A 16,485-nucleotide genomic window follows, 5' to 3' on the forward strand; every position below is an offset into this window, starting at 1 on the left:
GATACCATTCTGATCATCTGTTCGACCTCCTGCATAACACAGGTGATGGAACCTCACCCACTAATTTCTGCATCAGGCCCATAATGTCTGTGTGAGCTATAGCATAATTGCCTTAATAAGTAAGACTCAAATAATTTAAAATTACCCAAATGCACAAAAACGCTTGACTGCCAGCTACTTAGTTTCAGCCATAGAGTTGATAGAGGCTTCACTAGCTTTAAATAAACTACAGCAGCTAAAGAGAGCTGTAGATATTTAAATTTTAAAAAATTCTTGTCTGCAGGATTACATTTTTAACCAGTTTGGGGTAAAATTTGCTGCCTTTTTGGACTGAACCATCTTTTATTAATACGTATGACAGTAACTATTTGGACTATACCCAGATTCACAAAGGGACAAACTCAGGGTTGACCGGCTTCTTCCCACCAACAATCTGAATCTGGCCTCTCATGCCAGGCCCCCCTTATGAGTATGCCCTTCAGGGGCAGATTATCAGACAATGGCAATCAGTATTTTTATATGCCATTCTTTGAGTCGGCTCTGTGTTACATTGTAGAATGCAAACTGCATGTCGATATGCCCTAAGGTTCCTAATTTTATTTCTACATAATTTACAGTGGAAGATAATGTGGAAAGAGATTTTATTTTGAATGTCTTTTTTTTTTTTTAAACCAATCTTATGAAAATGAATTCTAGCACTGGCTTTTATATGAAGAGGAATAACGTTTATTGCTGTGACAAATTGTTTGCATTTGAAGTGCACTTTTTCCTGTGCCTCAGCAGGCTATGTGATTCCATTCCACTGACACTAAGAAGAAAGAATTAAGTTTGTGCCATTTCCTATCCTCATTACAATTTTCAGCATGAGATTAATGAGAAGAGAATAATGGCTCATTAATTCAAAGTCTTTTTCCACTAGGATGAGGTAGCAGGATCTTCATAATCTCTTATTTATAATAGTCAGATGTCTTGTTTGGATCTTTCTAGTATTCTGTGTTTTGATTGGCTGGCCATACTATCCTACACTAGTGACAGGTTCTTGGACCTGAAGGGTAGATAGACAAGTCATTACCAGCACAATTAAAGGTCATTGTATCCCAGTGTGCTGAATGTAAGTGACCTGTACATTCGAATAATGCATTCTGCAGTCTAACAAGTTAACAACAACAATGGAATAGTCCACAGCTGCATGAAACAACATCTCCTGAGGGGTAACACGTGCTTCTGGTTAAAACTAGGGACTGGGAGACATTGCTCCGAGCTTATATTCTTGGTTCTGTCATTGAATTGCTTTGTGACCTTGGGCAAGTTGCTTATTATGATTCAATCCTGGTGCCAATGAAGTCAGTGGCAAAACTCCCATTGACTTCAATAGGAGCAGGGTTGGATCTTCCTTTAGTTACCCCATCTGTGAAATAGGGACAATAAGGTTCACCTTTGCAAAGAGTGTTGAGATCCTCTGATTAAGATCCCCTACGTGCAAGTTGCTGTTATTTTTAATCTAGAGTTGTGAAGATCCAGTAAGTATGGTCTGCACTGGGGTGTCTTTTTTTTCTTGCATAAAAAAAAAATGGTCTGGCAGCATAATACATTCATTATTACTGTTCCCCCAGCTATGAAAAGGGAGCAGCATGGCTAGGAAGGCTGTCTGGTTTCACTGTTGTTTCTGTAAGTACCGTTGTGCTCTCTGCTGAAACACTGCTCATGGGTAACGTTATTCTGCAGTGAGTCACACTAAATCCTGCTCAGTGTGTAATGTGACCTTATACCTCCCATGGCGACAACACTAAGGGAGCTCTCGTTATCCTCTCTTCTCTAGCTGGGAAAGAACACCACTGCCAGGAGGCTGTGCTGAATCAGGGCATTCACTCTTTCTACCTTTCTTCCTTTTTAATTTGAGAGTGGCTCTGGCACTCTTGTGAGCAAGTGGCTAATAGCGCTAGCTTGAGGATGACACTGTGTGAAACTCTATGAATGCGTGCAGACGTGATTAATGGTACCATGAACCTCACACTGTTTGGCTCTGCTTAGGAACACAAATATTAAAGATGCACAGGCTGAACATCATTTATGTCTATCTCTTCCCATTTCCTTGTCCACCTGCAACTTCCTTAGGCTTCGAAGTCCTTCCCTTCACTCCCTGACTTCCCTTCATGCTTTCCACTTCCTACCTGTTACCTCCCTGTCTTCGTTCTCACCACCTCCCTTCCAGCTCCTTAACTCCCACAGCACCTCTGCCCCCTGAAGCTTCTGACTGCCTCTCTCCCCATGAGCCCCCAGCAAGTAAAGTGTTCACGCTTCCTTTGATGATCCCTTGTGTGAAGGTAAGCAGTCTCGTTCATGGCTCTGAGATGTTGCCTTGTGTAAATCTCATGCTGTGTTTTTTGGAGCTTCCCCTGTGCACAGCATTCTAGAGCATACAGTATTGGGACAGAGCAGCACCAGAGTCCTAGAACTGCAGACATGCAGCCAGTGACAAGAGATTCTCCAGTGAGATCATCCAAGGCAAGGTGCAATTACCTAAGAAGTTATGGGATGGGTGGGAGCATGAAGAGTCAAGGTGGTCATGGATAGCAGAAGGAGGAGGTGGGGAGGACAGGGACAAATGGACAGTGAGTGATAAACACAGTATCAGCCTTGGTATTCCAGTCAAAACTTTACAATCTAAACTCCAAATGTTGAGGGCATGTGGATACCCCTACAAACTGCCATGCAAGCTCCACCAATGGATCCCATACCTGACTTGCCGCAGGCTGGTATTCCATTCATGGGCCTCTCTTGGACCAAACTGGTTTGGGAATGTTCACAGACAGGGACCAGAAGGTGTGATCCTGAGACTTTTTTTTTCTTCCCCCCCCCCCCCCCCCCATCTCTCTCATTTTCTAAGCAAAAAGCAAAATTCTGGGGCAAAATTCTACCCTGACTTACACCCTCTCCAGCCCCACTAAGATCAACTATTAAAAGTGATGGACGTGCAGTAGTGACATATTGTGTTAGCTTACCTACTCATCCCAGGACTAGCTCTTTGTACACTGATGCTGCTAAGTTTTGTGCTTAAAATGCAGGTCGAAGTATTGGAATATTCAGTGAGTCCAGTCTTGGCAGGATATCTGTAGGTGCTTTATGACCGTAGCAAGGAGATAATAAAGATCTTATTGACGGAGATTGTAACAAGAACAGGAAATGACACAGTGGCAGCTCATTTTCTCAGAGAATGTAATGGGAAAGGAGATTGCTGCAGTATTAAGCAGATCTTCAGTTAAACATTTTTAGCAAAGCTGGGAAGTTCATCTAATTGAATCTGTTCTCATTTCCATCCTCCTGTTGTCATTTTGTGCTCAGTTTGGGATGATGTATCAAGAAATCACTTTCATTCTTTATCAGTTGCAGTCTCTAGCTGCAGATGCTGGGCACTGTGCTGAACTGCGTGGTAATTCTACAGTGAGCCAGCCATAAAGGCTCTAGGCCATTTGCATCGTAATGAACGTCAGCTGGCTCAGTTCCATTGGGTTATGACTGCCCTCCCGACCCCCGTTTCTCAGTCCATGTTAGCAAACATCGGACATATTTATTATTTTAGTATGTCCCACCTATTAATATTTGTTGTTTGAACTGCAGTAGTGCCTGTAGCTCTGACAGCTCTATTGTGTTAGGCACTGTACATATTGCATAGGGTGGAAGACAGTCCCTGCCCTAAAGACTTACAGTTTAAATAAGTGGGACCTTTTTAACACACCACAGTGACTGCACTTAAAATATACTTTTTGTGTGGTTCACTTCTAAATGCGTGTTTACATGAGTTCATGCACAGCGACCTTGATTGCTACCAGTTGGTCACATAAACAATTACAAAACCGGGATTCAGCAGCCAAAATGGGACAGCCAAAATTGCTACCAGTTGGTCACATAAACAATTACAAAACCGGGATTCAGCAGCCAAAATGGGACAGCCAAAATTGCTACCAGTTGGTCACATAAACAATTACAAAACCGGGATTCAGCAGCCAATGGGAAGTATTGGCTGGCCTATTAGCTGTGATATTTTGTTTAAAAAAAAAAAAAAAAAAAAGAACAAAAGAAAGCAACATTTTGAGTGCGTCCAAGTCTCGGAATATCAGATACTGTAAAAAAAAATCTGTATGTGTACTGGATAGGAGTAGTTTCACCATGCATCTCCGTAATCTCCCAAAGTGTCCTCCTGCCCCAGCATGCACGGGTAATCCACATGCCCCCATGACGTGTAGGTTACAAACAGGTTATTGTGTAAAACCTTGAATCGATTTTTTTTTTGTGTGGGTTCTCTCTGCTTTGGATTTCCAGTCTCAGGTCTACAACACTCAACAGAGCTCTTTCCCATGTGTTGCACTGTTCACACAGCTTTGGATGCTGCGGCTAATGCTTACAAAGAGTCATTTTAGCTAAATATGTTCCAGAAACATTTGAGGAGCTTCTGAAATAAGTACACTTTCTGCATGTTTGTTCTTCTAAGCATCCTAAGCCAGGCATATTGGTAATTTTCAGTTAAATAGCTGATTGAATATACGTGCAAATTCTATTCCAATTTAAAAATAAAAAAGCAAGAATTCCACCTACTGATGTTTGTGCTGCCGCAAGATATGTTAGGTGAAGTTTTGTAAATTTGCATCAATTCGGGAAAGAGTATGGGAAGTCCTGTGAGTTCCCAAACAAGCTTTGCAATTACATGAGTTCACTCTTTTACTTTTTTGCTAAATCGTGTTATGTTGATAGCCTTAGTCTTTGCGGCAAGGTTTTTAATTGGCACTAACGACAAGGGCCTATGTTTTGAAAAGTGACTTGTGATTTTGAGTGCCTTGATTTTTGGATGCCCAACTGGATACCCCTTAAAGGGACCTGATTTTCAGGGGCAGGGACTCAGTATTTTCTACAAAACAGATCCCTTTAAAGGGTTTCAAGTTGGCCTCCCAAAAACAGACACACGGTTACTTATATAATTTAGGCTGAGACCACCACACTCATTTCATTTGTGAACTGCCGTTTTGGTTAGAGATTGACATGGTGTAGGAAGGTGCTTTATAAGCATTCCCCAGTTAGCTCTGCTAATATGTCTCAATCACAAGCTGCAGTAGTTTCAGTTATTCCAATTCAGGGCCTCTCTTCAGCCAGATTATTGTGTGAGAGGATTTGTGAGACGAGCAAGTGTACACTGACTGGTCCACGAACCTCATTTTTATTTGTATCTTAAGTCAGAATTTTAATCCAAGTCTCCAGTGCTTATGGACCTACTTGTGACCATCCTAACTCCCGGTATCTTTTAATATGCAAAAGCTTGCTGCATTCTACAGTCCAAGTATATTTTGTAATTGTGTTTTTAAAATGTGTTAATTAACTCATTGTAAACCCTATCCTTTAATGTTTGTTCTTTGCACAAATTACTTTCGGCTTAGTTAACACATGATTTCAAATTGTACTGTACACAAGGCATGGAGCAAAGCTAGTTCCACAGAAGGTGAATGTGGAACTTGGTATCCGCTTCTGCAACTTGACTAGTAAACCGAAGACAAGTGACTGATGCACAGTGCTTCTCAAACTGTGCTATAGGTCCATGAGTGGTTTGCAAATCACATGTTTGTGTTGCACAAAATGAGACATTTTAAGGACCAAGCTGCTTGGGAAGTGGGTCCATAAGTGGCTGTTTCTCTTGAGGAATGCTTCTTTGAAAATTTTGGAAAACCACTGTGTTGTTTTCTTTGGGAAGATAAATAATCACATTGCAGCTGTTTGGTGTTAAGTTCTGCTCAGTGATTGTTGGAGTTTGACCCTGTTTAAAGTGAGGAAAATCCAGAAGGCTGTGTTTTTTGTGATTGCCAGTTTCTGAGCACTATTTTCCTCTCCTTTTTCTAGGGAGAAGTGTCTCCTCCCACTGCAGCTGGCTTTGGAATCAAAGAACGTGAAGTTGGCCCAACATGCTCTAGCAGGGATGCAGGTATGGCTTGGGACTTGGGTGGATTTTGACTTGCTTGGTTGGAGGGTGGATGTAGAAAATGGCAGCTCCCGTATGATTTAAATTCAAAGGAAATATAGGTGTTTAAAATGAAAGAAAGTACTGTAAACAAAGCATCAAACCTTGGGGTGACCTAGTGATAGCAAGGGCACTGCTGAGAAGGCATCCAGGAGCTAGTCTCTGCGCTAGCAGAGGCAGAAGATTCTGTGGAAGCTGCATGCTCTGCAAGTGATGGATAATGCCTGGCTTAGCGCTTGGACTCCAGCAAACGACTAAGGCCTTGTCTACACTACGAGAGTAGTTCGATTTTACTTGCATCGAATTTTTGTAATCGATATTGCAAAGTCGAACGTGTGTGTCCACACTAAGGACAGTAATTCGACTTTGTGCGTCCACACTAACGGTGATAGCGTCGACATTCGAAGCGGTGCACTGTGGTCAGCTATCCCACAGTTCCCGCAGTCCCCTCTGCCCATTGGAATTCTGGGTGTAGCCGGCAATGCCTTCTGGGTAACAAAATGAGTCGAGGGTGCTTTTGGGAAACTGTCGTCATCCGTCCATCACTCCCGCCCTCCCTCCCTGAAAGCGCCGGCGGGAAAACAGTTCGCGCGCTTTTCCAGTCATTGACAGCGCGGACGCCACTGTACTCCGAGCATGGAGCCCGCTGCGACCATCGCTGCAGTTGTGGCCGCTCTCAACGTCTCGCAGCTTATCATAAAGGTTTCCCTGAGGCAGATGCAGAAAAGTCAGGCAAGGAGGCTACGGCACCGCGGTGATGTCCTGAAGTCTGAGAGTAGCACAGACCTGTCAGAAAGCAGGCGACCCAGCGCCGAGGACATCACAGTGGCAATGGGTCATGTTGATGCCGTGGAACGGCGATTCTGGGCACGGGAGACAAGCACTGAGTGGTGGGACCGCATAGTGCTGCAGGTCTGGGATGAATCCCAGTGGCTGCGAAACTTTCGCATGCGGAAGGGAACTTTCCTGGAACTTTGTGAGTTGCTGTCCCCTGCCCTGAAGCGCAGTGACACCCGGTTGCGAGCTGCACTGAGTGTACAGAAGCGAGTGGCCATAGCCCTGTGGAAGCTTGCAACGCCAGACAGCTACCGGTCAGTCGCGAACCAGTTTGGGGTGGGCAAATCTACCGTGGGGGTTGTTGTGATGCAAGTAGCGAAGGCAATCGTTGATGTACTGCTGCCAAAGGTAGTGACCCTGGGAAACGTGGAGGCGATCATAGATGGCTTCGCAGCGATGGGATTCCCAAACTGCGGTGGGGCCATAGATGGAACTCACATCCCTATCCTGGCACCGGACCACCAGGCCACCCAGTACATTAACCGAAAGGGATACTTTTCCATGGTGCTGCAAGCACTGGTGGACCACAGGGGACGTTTTACCAACATCTACGTGGGATGGCCGGGCAAGGTTCATGACGCTCGTGTTTTCAGGAACTCTGGTCTGTTTAGACGGCTGCAACAAGGTATTTACTTCCCGGACCACAAAATAACTGTTGGGGATGTGGAGATGCCTATAGTCATCCTCGGGGACCCAGCCTACCCGCTAATGCCCTGGCTCATGAAGCCCTATACTGGCGCCCTGGACACTGAAAAAGAACTCTTCAACTACCGGCTGAGCAAGTGCAGAATGGTGGTGGAGTGTGCTTTTGGCCGTCTCAAGGGGAGATGGAGAAGCTTACTGACTCGCTGTGATCTCAGCGAAACCAATATCCCCATTGTTATAGCAGCTTGCTGTGTGCTCCACAATCTCTGTGAGAGCAAGGGGGAGACCTTTATGGCGGGGTGGGAGGTTGACGAAAATAGCCTGGCTGGTGATTACTCACAGCCAGACAGCCGGGCGATTAGAAGAGACCAGCGGGAAGCGCTGTGCATCCGGGAGGCTTTGAAAGCAAAGTTCCTGAGTGAGCAGGGTAACCTGTGATTTTATAGTTTGTGTACTGAGAAGCTAAACCTGCCCCCGTTTCTTTACCCAGGTAATGTTGACTATCCTATCCAGTTACATACCCCCTTCACCCCCCCTCCAACACACGTGTCGAAATAAAAATAGTTCTACTTTGTTAAAGCACACCGTTTTCTTTAATACTGTTTTAGCGGGAATTTTTTAAAACTGGGACGCAGACTGTGGTGCGGGGCGGGTCTAGTGTTGTGATGCGAATGCAGCTTCTAAACTCAAGGATTGACAGGCTCCGCTGCGGTGGGATGCTTGTTTCAACGGAGCCTGTCACCCCTCCTGATCGGGACTGTGTGTATGGGAGGTCTATTTGACTTTGTGGCAGGGGGAGGACGGTTACAGATCCCATGCTGTGTGGCTCTGTGATCCTGTCTAAGGACCGGCGCTTAAGATCTGTAACTGCCCTCCCCCGCCACAAAGTCACAGAGCAACCCACCCCCCCCAACATTACATCAAAACAACCTCCCAGACTAACCGGGGCAACTAGTCACTGCATCACTGCACTGTGTATGTGCCCTGCTGCTGTGCCTGCCCCCGACTATGTACCCTGCCAAAGGAGACTGTCCTGTCCAATTTTCCAACCCCCTTTCCCCTCCTCCTCCAAAAGAACATGATTGAAACAGTAGTTAACAGAAACGAATTTTTTATTATCAACTACACATGGCATTGGGAGGTGAAACTTGGACGTGGGCTTGTGTCAGGCGGGAAGGAAAGAACTTTTCAAATTTTGGGAAATGAGAGCCTTCTGCTACTAGAGCTCTCTGCAGGGGTGGAGTGAGAGTTAGCAGGGACTCTGCGCCTCTCCTTCTTTGCACTTTGGGTGAGGTGGGTATGGGACTTGGTGGCGGGGGAGGGCGGTTAGAGATGGACTGCAGCGGGGCTCTGTCCTCCTGCCTCCGTTCCTGCAGAACATCCACAAGGCGCCGGAGTGTGTCCGTTTGCTCCCTCAGTAGTCCAAGCAGCGTTAGAGTCGCCTGCTGGTCTTCCTGCCGCCACCTCTCCTCCCGATCCATGTTGGCTTGGTGCATTCGGGTCAAGTTCTCCCGCCACTGGGTCTGCTGTGCTGCCTGGGCTTGGGAAGAGGCCATAAGCTCAGAGAACATGTCCTCCCGTGTCCTCTTCTTCCTACGCCTAATCCGCGCTAGCCTCTGGGAGTGTGATTCCAGGCTAGGTTGTGAGACAGTCGCAGACGGGGCTGTGGAAATGGGAAAAAGGGAGTGAATTCCTCTGAAAGATAAATGTAGTTGTGAACAAAGAACATAGTCTTTCTCTGTGAACAAGACCATGCACAGCACCTTTCACATGCGCACTCAGCACAAGGTCGAATTCTCGGCCTTCGCATTCTGTGCCTGGGGTCTTGAACAGCACATTTGAGAAGCGAGGCAGCACAACGGAATTTCTGTTGCAGGCAGACATGGTAAGCCGTACACTTGTGGCAGTTTAAAACTTTTATATTACCACTGGCCTCATTTCACATTTAAATCAATGTCAGTCCCTGCTGCCAGCAATCCGGCAAGCGGGAACTCTGCCCCTGTCCCCACCCCCTCGCGGCTGTCCCCGGGAATGATCCCTTTCGGCTGCCCCTCTCCCGCCTCCACCGCGTGGCTGCAAACCAGCGGTGACAGTTCTGTAAAGGAACGGGAAAGCAGTCCCAACACTAACATTCCCCTACCTAATTAAAAGCAGGTCACCATGGCCGACATCACCCTGATGAGGATCTCCGAGAGCGACAAAGAGAGAATGCTCCGGGAAAGCCTCCAAAGACCAGGGCCGTATGCCGCCCTGCTGTGCAGAGCAATGATCCCCGAGTACCTGATAATCTCGTGGCGCGGCAACGTGTCGTACTTCGGAGGACCCAATAAGGCCGCTCTCCCCAAGAACCTCATGCAACGGCTTTCAAGTTACCTCCAGGAGAGCTTCATCGAGATGTCCCAGGAGGATTACTGCTCTATCCCCGCACATATAGACCGCATTTTACTGTAGCTGCAGTAGCAGGGAATACACAGTAGAGCGGCTTGTGCAGGACAATCACTGAAAACCGGACATTGCTAGATTTCTTTTCAAAACTTGCACTGCCCCTTACTAAACCGTTAAGCGCCTAGGGCACACTAATCATGAACAACCCATTCTTTTAATTGTTAATATTCCTGTTTTGTTAAAAATAAATGTTTAGATGTTTACAACACTTACTGGCTGATCCTTCACCAGATTCTGTGTCCGGGGTAATGGCTGGGGACGCTTCGTAGGGGATCTCTGTAAGGGTGATGAAGAGATCCTGGCTGTCGGGGAAATCAGCGTTGTGAGAGCTGCCAACTGCCTCGCCCTCCTCATCTCCTTCCTCATCTTCCCCGTCCCCTAACATGTCTGAGGAACCGGCCGTGGACAGTATCCCATCCTCAGAGTCCACGGTCACTGGTGGGGTAGTGGTGGCGGCAGCACCGAGGATGGAATGCAGTGCCTCGTAGAAACGGGATGTCTGGGGATGGGATCCGGAGCGTCCGTTTGCCTCTTTGGTCTTCTGGTAGCCTTGTCTCAGCTCCTTGATTTTCACGCGGCACTGCGTTGCATCCCGGCTGTATCCTCTCTCTGCCATGTCTTTAGAGATCTTCTCGTAGATCTTTGCATTCCTTCTTTTGGATCGCAGCTCGGAAAGCACGGACTCATCGCCCCACACAGCGATGAGATCCAAGACTTCACGATCAGTCCATGCTGGGGCTCTCTTTCTATTCCCAGACTGCACGGCCATCACTGCTGGAGAGCTCTGCATCGTTGCCAGTGCTGCTGTGCTCGCCACGATGTCCAGACAGGAAATGAGATTCAAACTGGCCAGACAGGAAAAGGAATTCAAATTCAAATTTTCCCGGGGCTTTTCCTGTGTGGCTGGTCAGAGCATCCGAGCTCGCACTGCTGTCCAGAGCGTCAACAGAGTGGTGCACTGTGGGATAGCTCCCGGAGCTATTAGCGTCGATTTCCATCCACACCTAGCCTAATTCGACATGGCCATGTCGAATTTAGCGCTACTCCCCTCGTCGGGGAGGAGTACAGAAGTCGAATTAAAGAGACCTCTATGTCGAACTAAATAGCATCGCAGTGTGGACGGGTGCAGGGTTAATTCGATTTAACGGCGCTAACTTCGACATAAACGCCTAGTGTAGACCAGGCCAAAGGAGCTGCATTGTCAGAGTCTGAAGAGTCCCATCCAGCTCTCTTTGATCAGCTCAGAGGACAGTGTTGCTTTGAGGCTGGAAAGCGTAACGTAGACATAAGTAGTGAGGGCTCTGTTATAAATGTATGGGACCGCCACTGAAATATTGAAATCAAAATTCCCCACACATTCAGTAGCACTAGGTGAACTGAAGGGGTTTTATAAATGACAACTGAAAACAGCCATGCAATGCATGTACCAAGAAAATCAGATGCAGGCTTCAGAGAGCTAAAGCATTTGTAGGTAGGGAAATGGAAACAGAGCGTATGTTTTCGCTTCATTGAGGGGAAAATGGACATTGCACCAGTATGCAATTAATGTTTATTGCCAGGAATATAATTTTGTAGGAAGGTTTCATACTGCTATTCTACTAAATACAAGTTGCTGTTCGCTAAGGTGCAATTCATCCCTATGCGAAGGGCCAGCATGAGGTCTTGTTTGAGAGTATAAGTAGGACTTAAGTAGTGCACATGCCTTTTGTGTCTCTGCATTTCCACCCCATGTAGCTGAAAGTAGTTTTGTTTTTTGAGAATAATAAAAAGGCCAATATTTAGAATTTGAAAACAGGCTCCCATAAAAATTCAGTTCAAGTCCATTTTATTATTTTTTTAAGTTGGATTTGCTCTTTTGTGCCACCTTTTCTAGCTCTGTCATGCTGTCTAGAAATACCCACTGTGACACTCCATTACTCACGTACTGGCTTCTTTCCAAGCAAAGGGAACCTGATCAGGCCATAAAATCAGTAGGACCGTGTCAAATCTTCCCCTTATACAACCTCTCAACCCCTACCCCCGGCAAATACACATCAAATTTCATACCACCAGCACAACCCACTGGTCAGGCTGCCTTCTCTTCGGGGGTTTAGTTAATGTTTTAGATTAGTCATCTCTTGAAAGATACATAAATGCCTCTTCCCACTCTCTGCCAGTGATTAGCAATGCCACCTCCACAGTGCTTCTGTCCCCTTGGCAGCTCAAAGGGAGAGAGTGGGATGATAGCTAAACCTTTATCTCCCACTAAGCAAAAGGTAAAGTAGTGGTAGCTCTAGGCCTCCAAACCAGCCTCATTTCCACTCTGTACATGTGTTGAAGTGTTACTTCTAAAATGACATTAGCTGGGGGCTTCACCAAAGCCAAGTCCAGCAGCCTGCAGAAATTGACATGTTGAGAGTCCACTGGGAAATGACCTTCTTGAGATCATTTGAGCTGCCAGAAAAGAAATAAAAAAGCCATTGTAGAATTCAGTAATGAACCCAAAAGTGTTAGTTGCATTCATCAGCAAAGCCCAGATCCCGTCCTGAAGACCTTCAGAGAAAGAAGGGCAGGTATGCAACTAGTACTCTGATTACCAATACGCAATAGGTTACAACTGAGTTAAATAATGGGGAGAGGGGAGAATCGACAGTCTCTGAGACTGAACTACCTTGTGCCTTATTGCAGAAGCTGCTGTCTGATGAGAGATTTGTATCCGTGGAAACCGGCTCAGATGAGAAGCAGCTACTAAATCAGATGCTGAATGCCGTCAAAGTGACTCCTTCCCTGAACGAAGACCTGCAGGTAGAAGTGATGAAGGTGAGTGATTTACCGCTGTCAGTACTTGCGACAGAGACTGTCTGACTCACTCCAGGGGTTTGTGAACAAATTTAGAAGTGTCTTGGACCTGTGCACATCTTGCCAGGAATTGATCCCCTCCTTGTTAATAATGAACACTCATTTGCATTGCTATTTGAATTGTGTTACACACCAGCTTTCATGTGTTGCCTCTTAACAGTTATCTCCCTTGTTGCTGTTACCCCATGTATATGATAGGAGGCAAATTTAAATGGCATAAAGCGTTCACTCTGGTTTGAAAACTTCCTTGGAAGGAGTTCAGAGATGTCACAAGAGCTCACATTTGTTTGTACTCAGTGTTTGTTGTGTGTGTGCTCAGACTGAGGATTTGCACACTCAAAACCCTGGTTGTGCGCACACACTTTAGAAAATTTGGACCACATTCTCTATCTGGTCTTTGTCTCTTTCTAAAAGAATTGATTACAAATAGTGGTTGGCCAAAGCCGGGGGGGGGGGGAATTTTGACTTATCTGGGCACCTGCTGGTTACCCCCAAAATATCTTTGAACTAGTGTATGGTAGCCACCCACATTTTGTATGATTAAAGGAAGCTTTTATTCCTAGAAATACTTGTACTGCTTCAGGATGTTAGCTATATGAGTCAGAATGCTCAGTTGGCGGCTGCCATTGTATCAGAAGTGAGAGGATGTCAAAAAATGACCTGTCCTGCCAACAGGCTTTTCAGTAACTACTGGCATTTCAGATGCCAGCTCATGATCCCTTATTAAAGGTACATTAGAGCATCAACTTCAGTTAACCGCATTCCTGTCAGGCAATAGTACTATGATGGGTGGATTCCAGTCCTTCAGATGTGAATTTTATACTCGATGTAAATAATTTCTCTTTTACTATCCTCTTCCAAATAGATGCTTACTGTTAGGAAGGGAACTCCAGGAGAAACTCTTTGAGGAACATGTTCAGAGAGGCCCTTTTTGTATGTTTAAGGCACCCAACACTGCGGTGTCTAGACGCCTCATACAGAATTAAGATTTATGAAACCATTTGCCCAAAGGACCTGACTCACCTCTGCTCTTAGATCCAACTACTCCTACTCATTTGCCTTAAATATTTTGTTTGCTTTTCTGTATTTCTTTGTGGTTTTTCAGTACTGAATGGTGCCCCTGCTTGAAGGATTAAAAATGGCTCTTGCTAAAACTGCTCCATATTGGCCAATTGTGCAAAATGCTGCTTTGTTTGTTTGTTTGTTTTATTCAAACCCCATCATTTCCTTTGTGCCCCTAGCAAAGATCATTTGTGTGTGCAGTACCCAATGCACATATATAAATTGAAGAGTGAAGCCTATCAAAGAAGATGTGCAATGGGTGGGGGTTGTCAGGGAACTAGGTTCAACTCCCTCATTGGGGTAAGCCCCAGCTCTGATGCAACTTAAAGCTGGTAAGAGGGATCCTAAGCACTGATCAACTATGTATCCTGCCTACCTCAGACACACTCCCTCCCTCCCTCAACATGCCCCCTGTGGTGGGAGGGGACTGGCACAGGGTTAAGAATCAACACATCTGCAATGATAGGGGGTTCTCTTCTATCAGGGGAATTCTCTGTGGCCAGTGGCAACCAATTTCCAGCTTCCTGTTTTGTGCAAAGTGACTGGGAACTCCTCCCCTCTCCCACGCATCACCTCTAGGGGGCACAAATATGCTTACTCGCCCTAGGGACTAAAATGCTTTGTAACGGCTCTGCTTCATGGCTAGCAGGGGCCCTTAGCTCATCTGGTCAGACCTCCTGTATAACACAGTCCACAGAATTTCATCAAGTTACCCCTGTGTTCAGCCAATCACTTGTTTGGCTAAAGCATAACTTTCAGAAAGGCATCCAGCCTTAATGTGAAGACTTCAAGAGATGGATAATCCACTGCTTTCTGTGGTAGTTTGTTCCAATAGTTAATCATTTAAACTGGAGGGCAGGGGAAAACTGGGATGCCACAAAACTGGAGGACACTTTTGAAATTTGGGCATGAATGTGTACCTGAATTACCCTCTCATTCCCGGAGATGGTCCCTTCCAGGTCAAATTTGAAGCATCTCAGCTGGATAGTGTGGGTAAACATGTACTGTTCTGCCCACTTTTTTACTAGATTTATGGATAAACAGAGGACTTAATCTCCAAGGCTGCCAATCGGGCATCGTTTCACTTAAAGTGTAACCTGTATCACTTAAAGAAAATATTACAAACTGTGTTACAAAGAAATCTCATTAACAATAGGAATACCTCATTAGATCTAATAATTAATTTATTAACTACTTAAGGTTCACTGATAGGTTTTTTTGTTTTGTTTTGTTTTTTTAAGGAAAAAGGAAATTACCCAAAGGATAATTGTAATTTCTGTTGGTAACAAAATACACAGCATTAAAATGTATAAAAATGAGTAATATTAATACATTTAATTGCAGTAACTGTATATTAATATTGTCTAATGTCCCCAGCTAATTGCAGTTTTTTGCATTCCTCTTGTTCTGGAGAGCTATCTTTTTCCTTGATCTATTTTCATCGTATTTTAAACTCCTATGTTTGTTACTAACTCCGTCCCTGATATGCTTTTGGGACATGATTCAAAGTCCTCTGAAGTCAGTGGAAAGACTCTCGTTGACTTCCGTGGGCTTTGGATTGGTCCATTAGGGACACAAGCAGATCCCCTGCTATACACTGTCCAAAATGGAGGTGCCAAGAGGAACTCGAAGCTCTCATCTCTCATAGTGCCTGTTGCTCTGGTATGTAGCAGGATCACATCAGCACCTCTTATCTCTTCTAGGAAACTATGAATTTTAATTAAAAATGGAATTTCACTTTGCAATAAGCAAACAAGATTAAATTAATCAAAACTCAGGTGGAGATTTGCTGGCAGTAATATTAATCCTTCTGAAACCAACCGTGGACTGTCTCTCTTCGTAAAGGCCATCCTATATAGAGTGAATGCCTAGGGTTGCCAATCCTCCAGGATTGGCCTGGAGTCTCCTGGAATTGGTATTGATCTCCTGGTAACTATTGAAAGCAATCCAGGAGATTTTAATAGAATATTTTAAGAAAATGACATTACGTCGTGTGTGTGGCGGGGGGAGATCTCCCAGAATAGCTTCAGTCAGAGTTGGCAACTCTATGAATGCATGAGGATTCCCTATCACTTCCTTCTTTAGGAGTACTGTTTCTCCTCTTGAAATCCTAGTCCGCGTCTCACTTCTCGATCATTGTGAATGTCGGAGGCCTGGTGACTGACTCATCTGAGTCTAACACCAGTATTTTTCCATGGACTGTTAACTGGGTGATTCTTATGTAAATTTTTCCAATATTTGGCACCCTAGTGCCTAACTTCCCATTGCAAAGCCCTTCCTCCAACAAACTTTTGCACTCAGGTCATGTGTTCTTTGATTGCCTAAAAATCTGATAATCTCCATATGGTATTGTTGCTCTTTGTCTAGAAAAAGATGCATTGATATAGTGAGCATGATACAGGGTCTATTTCAGTAATTATTCTGGCTGGGTCATTTCACACTTCTTCTCTACCTCCAACCCCATTCTATGCTGTGAAATACTAAGGCACAGACTCACTATTATTCCCATACTGTTAATTTAATGTAAGGTTGTTCAAGCACATTTCCTCATAACAAAAACACTAAAAAGCGACAAAATCAGGAGATAAGGCAACAACTGTACCCAACACAATACTATAGTCTCCAAGCATTAGTCCACTATCATCGCAACACTAATA

The 16,485-nt window shown here is 45.1% G+C and overlaps 2 protein-coding genes across 12 annotated transcripts in view; one reads left to right on the plus strand and one right to left on the minus strand.

Moving 5' to 3' along the window:
- ARFGEF3 (ARFGEF family member 3) overlaps nt 1-16,485 on the plus strand; it is a 127,184-nt gene that overhangs the window by 23,684 nt on the left and 87,015 nt on the right. For all 11 annotated transcript variants that reach the window (XM_065588752.1, XM_065588753.1, XM_065588755.1 and 8 more), the window contains exons 3-4: nt 5,884-5,965; nt 12,596-12,727. In XM_065588752.1, the coding sequence (XP_065444824.1) occupies nt 5,884-5,965; nt 12,596-12,727 (214 nt within the window). The remainder of the gene's footprint in view (nt 1-5,883; nt 5,966-12,595; nt 12,728-16,485) is intronic.
- Nucleotides 8,564-10,837, minus strand: LOC135982374 (uncharacterized). Its single transcript, XM_065588763.1, has 2 exons — nt 10,142-10,837; nt 8,564-9,146 (listed from the first exon to the last, which is right to left on the minus strand). Exons 1-2 carry the CDS (start codon nt 10,716-10,718, stop codon nt 8,602-8,604), a joined length of 1,122 nt encoding a protein of 373 aa, XP_065444835.1. The 5' UTR covers nt 10,719-10,837; the 3' UTR covers nt 8,564-8,601.

This window comes from Chrysemys picta, chromosome 3 (genome assembly GCF_011386835.1).
Source record: "Chrysemys picta bellii isolate R12L10 chromosome 3, ASM1138683v2, whole genome shotgun sequence".
Classification (NCBI taxonomy): Eukaryota; Metazoa; Chordata; order Testudines; family Emydidae; genus Chrysemys; species Chrysemys picta.